This window comes from Myotis davidii, unplaced genomic scaffold (assembly GCF_000327345.1).
Source record: "Myotis davidii unplaced genomic scaffold, ASM32734v1 scaffold269, whole genome shotgun sequence".
Taxonomy (NCBI): Eukaryota; Metazoa; Chordata; class Mammalia; order Chiroptera; family Vespertilionidae; genus Myotis; species Myotis davidii.
Window position 1 is genome coordinate 2091644 of NW_006383008.1, and position 7984 is coordinate 2099627.

The 7984-nt window shown below is 34.4% G+C and overlaps 1 protein-coding gene across 1 annotated transcript in view; it reads right to left on the reverse strand.

Moving 5' to 3' along the window:
- Positions 1-5360: 5360 nt before the first annotated feature.
- FUT9 (fucosyltransferase 9 (alpha (1,3) fucosyltransferase)) overlaps positions 5361-7984 on the reverse strand; it is a 67609-nt gene continuing 64985 nt past the window's right edge. The window contains exon 3 of the mRNA XM_006778239.2: positions 5361-6654. Coding sequence (XP_006778302.1) covers positions 5567-6646 — 1080 coding nt within the window. The 5' untranslated portion in view covers positions 6647-6654 and the 3' untranslated portion in view covers positions 5361-5566. The remainder of the gene's footprint in view (positions 6655-7984) is intronic.

The following is a 7984-nucleotide window of genomic DNA, read 5'->3' on the forward strand; positions in this document are numbered from 1 at the left end:
ATTCTTGTGCCTGATATAGAAAGTCCCAAAGACATATGTGTGTTTGAGAACTGCTGGCTTAGGATAGGTCATAAGCTATAGGATGGGGCAAAAAAAAACTTAGGAAATGCGTTAAAACATGTTTTGTATTTTTAAAAATTATTTGAATATATTCCAATTACATGAACAGGGCCCATAAATCAGAATTGTGCATAAGCACCTCTGGTGATTCTAGGAACCAGGTTTTTCTGGAACACTAGCAAAAGGCAGCTGATGTTAAGAGTTTCTTTTAAAAAAATATTTTCAAACTAAGTCAAATGGTTAAATATGTATTAATCACAATTTTAAAAATAACTAAGTTATCTACATGCATTTCATTAGGTTTAAATTATGTTGCCTATTTTATTGTCATCTGGGGTTTGACTATCTGCCTTTACTGGCTTCCAGATATTTTTGTATCAATAAAAAATTTTAGATTATTATAATAAAAATGTGGATGGTAGAGGAAAATCTAAAATATTTTAAACAATGCCAAATATACAGTTGGTTTTCTGTAGACAATTAAGGTCTCAGTGAGTAGTGTGTATATGAATTGTAAAGGACTTAGGGAGAGAAATAAGGGGAAGAAGGTGTTAAAGGAGGAAGATTAGCTAATTGATCACTTGCTATGGTCCAAGCACTGGACTAGGTTCTTTCCACATAGTAATTTACCTAATCAGTTTCATGCTTTAAATATCTATTCAGAGAAATAAAAGGAAAATCAGCTTGGAGTAGGTATGTCCAAAAATTATTTTGAGATGGTCATTGACATTTTACTTGCAAATACATGAATATTTTAGTTTAGATTTTAGATGAGAGAAGTCGTGCCAGATGGAACCTTAAAAACAGCAAAGTCCAGAGAGCTTCATTGGCTTTCTCAAAATTACAGTCTCTTGAACCAATAACCCAGCCTAGCATTATTCATATATCTAGATATCAGGCTATCACTTATGTTCTGTTAACTGCTCTACATATTGCTTATGAATATGGATGCATTCAATATGAATTACTGAGAGGGAGAGCACTTCGGATAGTAGTGGAGCTTACTCATTTGCAAAATGCTACAAAATCTCTAGATGAGAGATATAAAGAAACGCACACACACACACACACACACACACACACACACCCAAAAAAGTCTTAACCAATGTTTACAATACAAAGGAGTGCAGTTAGGGAGAAAATAAACTATTTTCTGGTATAGAGCTTGTAATAAATAATGTGTCCTTCACAGTGCTTGCACTGTAAGTTCACCTTAAATACTCATTGTCTTTCCTATTAGAAACAGTTGGTATGTTGACATTTGAATAGAATGTTTACATGTTGCAAATCCTTGGGTCTTGGCATGCTGCAAGACTGGGAGGACAAAAAATGCCTTCCTTTGCATCCAGCAGCACACTGACTGATGAAAAATGTAAAACATCATCTCGACCTGACACCAATCAGCTGGAACTGTTATCACATTAAAAATACTGTTCATAAATACAATGTTTTTATTCATTCAACGGTATTTGTTGAGATCCTCCTCTATGTTAGGCACTGTCTTATCCTTTAGATTCTGAAGTTTATTATATTTAGCAGCTTGATTATAATTAATTTGTTAAGAAGTTTAAACGATATAGTGTTCAAGGGAATTCAAAGATATATTTAAGCACAAAGCATAATGTAAGAATTTAAACTTGTTTTAGTAATTTCAGAGTTTTAATTTTGTCTTAATTCATACGAAGACATTTTCTAGGTGATTATCTTAAGACTCATGGAATTTAATTTGAAAATAGGCTAAACAAAAAGATTTCAATAATATTGTTTCTTATTCTTTCCATATTTAACTTCCAGTTTGAGGCAAAACTTTAAAGGCTCAGCAAATAGTTCCTAAATAGTCTGTCACTTTAAACCTCAAATACTCTGAGCTTTCTAAACCCTCATAATAGAAAACATTTCAGGACATTCTAGGACTATCAGGATTTATTCTGTAAATATATAAAAATGTAAGCTGATATTGATTTTCCACTAAGATGATTTTTATCAGTTTCTACTTCATATTTTCAAATTTCTGGCTGACATAAAATATGATGGCCATGTCTTTTTTTTTTTCAGAGTGTAATACTGCTCGATATAGAGAGTTCATTATATATTCTTACTAGTAAGGCCTATAAAAATTAATATATGCTTTTACTAGTTGGGCCTACAATAATTAATATTTAAATAATCATAACATTGAAGGTAATAGATTTTTGATATTTTGAAATACAACTTTTTAAATGGTAGATTCTTCTTTTATGTCCACAATTTATTCCCTGGCATAACTGCTTTTATAATCAGCAGCAGCAAGCCAATTTTATCAAATCCATATCATTTACCATGAGATATCCTTAAAAAGAATTTTGCTGTCTACAGGATTTACTGAAACAGTGGCTGAGGACCATACATCATCTTAAGGATTGCATTTCACTTAAAATGTAATGACAGCCCATGTCTTTTTGCTGAAGCTCAACTCCTAAAATATTTAAACCAGAAGGAATGCTAACAAGCTCAATGTTTTATTTACTAGACTTTTTCAAAAGTCAAAGTACTTGCACATAGAGTTTATCATTCTAAAGGCCCTGATAATACCATCTAGACATTTACATTTTTTAGGAATTGAGACATACTTCTATGATAAAGTGAAAATAATATGAAAATGAGCATAGGATTAAGAAATACAGGCCCTTCAATTCTAACCATGGCTATGTCACTATCTGTGGTGTGTGTATGTGTGCATTTTTAAATAATATATTTTTATTGAAGGGAGAGGGAGAGAGAGATAGAAACATCAATGATGAGAAAGAAACATCGATCAGCTGCCTCTTGTATGCCCCACACTGGGACCGGGAATCGAGCCCACAACCCGAGCATATGCCCCAACCTCAGGAATAGAACCATGACCTCCTGGCTCATAGGTCGAAGCTCAACCACTGAGCCACACGTGCTGGGCATGTGTGTGCATACGTCTTGAATAAATATTAAGTGTATCTAGTTAACACATAAGTAGAATAAAGGGATTACTTTGTAAACATGCTATAATCCCATCCAGCCCTAAAACTCACAGATCAATGGGTGTGAACTGAAGGGTCCAATTGACTCATTTATTTTGGCACTTCAAATTCAGAAAGCTTGTTCTCACACTTGGTAATGGATTTTCAAAATAGAGGTGTTCTAATTTATCAATTAGTATTATTGCCTTGGCTTGGGTCATACTATCAGCATGTGATTAGAGTCACAATCTAAGAATGAACCCAAATTCATGGTTGACAATATAGGAAATGTGCTCAGGTTTCTCAGTTTATTCAAGTCATGGGCCTCTACCACCGCAAATGTGGCTTGTCATGATTTTTCAGCTTTTGAAGAAAGTAGGTACCTTCTAAACTTGCTTGTAATAAATCCTATTTCTCTCCCTGTACTTTTCATAGGTCAAAAAGATAACAAAGTAAATGTAAATGAATGACCATGATTGTTTTAACATGCTAAAATAAAAGCGGGTGGAAATCTTTCCTTATTGAGGAGGGCAGCCATACAGACACACTATTTATTGAGCCAGTGTGGTTAGAAGAGATTCTGTGGAGGAAATCTCCACTGGGTCACACGAGGAAACACACTTGCAGCTCAGAAACAATTGGGGAAATTCGCTTTCCTATTTTCATGAAATCAGCAGTGATCCACATAAACACCGTTGAGAATCTGAGGAAGGTTTTCTGTCTCTCTCCACTTAATTATAAGCTACTTCAAGACAGTGATAGTTCCTTGTTCATCTTTATCCCTGCTGCGGCATTGCCTGACACAGCATGCCTGTTCAATCGTGGGTAAAGACATTATTCTGAGGATCAAACAATCCTCCATCAACACAGGACTCTTCCTCTACTCAAATTCTTCTAGTGCTCTAGAGAGCTCCCTCCCTCCCATGGCAGTCCTATTAGGAACAGTTGGCGCCTCCTTCTTACTGAATTGAAATTTGCCTCTCTCTCTTGTATTTGATGTAGAAGATGGTGGATTTGAGTTGTACGGTACTGATGCTGCATGTAATAGGACTATTAGAATTAGTCACAAATAGACTCAAATAGGTCTCATCAGAACATTCTAATTCTTTTGAGTTTTTGCCATGAATGGAATAAAGTTCTTTTGGGAACTACTTTTCTTGAAGATTCCTTAACATCCCAACTTTTCTCACCTGCTGTTCTATGCTTATATCTGGCCCTTAACCTAAGGGAGGAGAAATGCTGTGCAGCAACTAAGTTCACAAGTGAATTCTCCAAAAACTTAGTGTAATGACAAACTTATTTTGGTTTGGTAAAGCCCCAAGGGCCTTACCATGTGCTATAGTATAAACAATTACTGAAGAGAAATGTACAACATCATCACCAGTGGGTACCTCTAGGCTAAACTGTCATGTCATTGAAACTAATAAAATTTTCCCATGATGTTCAATGCCATTTATTTATTCATTCAACAAATATGCATTGAGATCTTATAAAACCTCATTTTATTATGTTTCACATCTTATATTTAACTCCTTGATGTTAATTTTATTTAAGTTCTTTTAGATAATAGGACAAAAGTTTTGCAAATGTTATGTTTATTATTTGTCTATATGCTAAAATAAACTTTTAAATAGTGGTTTAGAAAAAAATATTTTAAGCTGGTATGTTATTAAAATTGTACAATTATGTGCCATTTATAAATGTGATGCAATCTATACATATCCTTTTGTTATATGAAGAAATTATAATAATGTATTATGTATTATCAGGATAGAAAAGAGAACTGTCTTAGATTTTCTTGTGTTATTAGGATTATTTCCTAGATACTAAAAATCCCCCAAAATACATATTTAAAAATACTTCAATAATTTAACTTAAGATCATGAGAATAGTAGCTGCATTTGCAAATCAGCTTAATGAAAGTATATGGGAAACCTAATAGTTTTCTGAATAGAACAGTTCTGCTTCACTATGTTTCTTCTTCACTACATGAATATTTCTGCCTTCACAAACATGTAAACAGGTAAAAATAGATCAAATAGAAACAGTTACACACTTTGTTCAACTCAGAAGTCAGAGAGGTTAGAATTCAATTACAAATACTTTCAGTTGTTACATTACGCAAACTTGGAACTAGAGATTATAATATTTAGTGAAAATATTTCATGTTTTAAGATGTACATTTTCATTTCCCAAATAGATTAAACAGATGATCAATATACAAACAGTAATTGTACCACAAACTTACATTACAGACAACTACAAAAAATGTGAAAAAACAATGTTTATAAATGATAGTGAAGAATAAATTATTTTCAATGCCCATAATTAGGTATATACAGGATAATTTAAATCCAAATGGAGTGATTGCTAATGCTGAACTCTTAAAAATCTTCATCAAAATATACTATACCCGAGAGTGATCAAAATAAATTGTGACAGAAAAGGAGAATGTCTCATCTCTCTTTTCATTCTCTAAACTTGTATGATATTTCATCGAAAGACTTTGCCAAGTGTGCAAATGTTGGAAAACTCTAATGCCAAAACCATTTCTCTAAATTACCAACAGACTTATATTCTTGATGCCTTTTCACATGATCACAAGCCAAGCATGCGTGTGATTCCCAAAACCGTGGAAGATTTACTGTGAAATCTTTCCTCCAGTTAAAGTAACTAAGGTACAACTTATTGTTTTTGTCAACTTCCTTCAGATACTTTGCTAGATCACTTGGAGAGTTGTAATCTTCCACATGAATGAATGAGTCTGCTGGAATGTAATTTTCATAGTTTTCCCTAGATGGCCCCAGGACAATAGGTACGGAGCCAGCCAGAAGAGCATTGTAGAGCTTTTCTGTGATGTAATCTTTGTGGATTGAGTTTTCGAAGGAAAGGTAAAATTTACAAGTAGATATGGTAGGAATCAAATTTTTATTATTCACATACTCTCCAAATGCTTGCCCATAGGTATGGATTTCAATGCTTTTGCTTAGCTCGTTGTAATACTTGACCCTGGCGTGCTCAGGGTTCCAGTTACTTACAACCCAGCACACTAACTTCTCTTTGCTTGGCACTTCAAACACGAAGGGGTTTGTGCTCACCGTCAATACGCCATAAGGCACTTGGATGTCTGAGTCGCGGCGGTAAGTCAGAGTGAGATTGAATAGGTGCTCGATGCCATTCTTCTGGGGCGTGTGAGTTGGTGATTCCAAATTCATCCAAATCCATTTCTGGAAGGGTGGCCTGGCCTGCTGAGGTAAATTCGTCAGATCCCAGCTGATGTCTCGGTGATGGATCAGAACCGCGTGAGATTTGTTGTAGAGAGAACGGTCTGTTGTGAGATGGCATCCTTGGATGTTGAACATTGCTTGGCAGGAGGTAAGGTCAAAGGTCTGCCCAAACGGCCACACCCAAATCAGAATAGTAGTTTCATTCACAGGATCAGTTTTGGTGGTGAAGAAATTTTTCATTTTCAGCACTGAGCTGGTTGACTCCATTGGGCTGAAGACCCAGCTGTTGGTGGGCTTGATGTAAATGAGAAGACATGCCATAAAGAAGCCCAGAATAAAGCAGACAATTAAAAATGGGCGGAGAATTCCTTTGGATGTTGATGTCATATTTTTTTCTATGAAACAGAAAGAGAAAGAGGGGTAGGTAGGGGTAGGGATGAAGAATTAATCATAAATATAACTCGACACAGACATGTTGTAAATCCTAAAATACATTTAATCACAGAATCAACTGAATTTTCCTTTTTAGTGTTATCAAACCACTGAAAGGAAGTTTCCCCTAAGTGTTACAAATGAGTCAGAATTTGGTAAACATGTACCAGCTGTCTTCAAGCCAGTTACAGTTTATTTTCTCAATGTCACCCTTACCTGCTATATTTTTATTTGCTTGCTGAACACTGAATGACAGACTGTCATCACAAAAGCTTTGGCTAAAAGTTTTAAGATTTTGAAACTAGACCAGACTTGTGAAAATTTCCCAGTTGATATAATCATTCATTTGCTAGGGTACTTTTTGAGATTGCAATATAACTTTGTAGTTCAGATGAAATTCAGTAAAAAATAAAAAACAACTTTTAAATGGAAAAAGTTATGTTTTTGTATTTTTTTGATATAAGTTTATATTCACTGTTAAAAATGGCAACTCTTAATCTGGTATCTGTTTTATTTTTGTTTTAATTTTGTTTTTGTTTAATAAGTGCACTAATGCAGACATTGAATAAATAAAAACCCCTTATATTTAATTTTAAAAAATTTTTTCTTACTCTTTTTATTGTTTGCATTTAATAATTTATTACTATACCCAATATCTACTAGGATGTGATAATCAAATGCCCTGTTGACTATCACAAATGTATAGATTTTCACAGTTTTCAGGAAATTAATTAACAAACTGGTCACTCAACATAAGCATTCCCACTTACGCGGTATGGGCCATTCAAAATAGTTTTTTGTAGCATTAAAATGATATTAGTATTATAGAGGGGCCTAAACAAAATAAGCCAGTCAGAGAAAGACAAGTATCACATGACGTCACTTATATGTGGAGTCTAATGAACAAAATAAATTGATGAACAAAAAAGACCCAGAGACATTGATGCAAGCAACAGACTGATGTATTTCAGAGGGAAGATAGGGGCACGGAAGGAGATTAACCAATGAACTTATATGCATATATGCATAGTCTATGGAGATCCCAGTGGGTCTGAAAGATTGTTGAATTGGAGGATTAGAAGAAGGAAACCAAAAGAAGAAGAGGTACTGAACAGAGTGGGATATATGGAATTGAGATTCAGGGGTCTACAGTTATCAATAATGATAAGGTGATTGCCTGTTTCCCAAGTCCCAGATCTTTCTCCAGGTACTTGGTATGTATTCACCCATATGACGTATTTGATATCAACAAGCATGAGAAAACATCACAACACTGAGAAAATCCAGAATTAT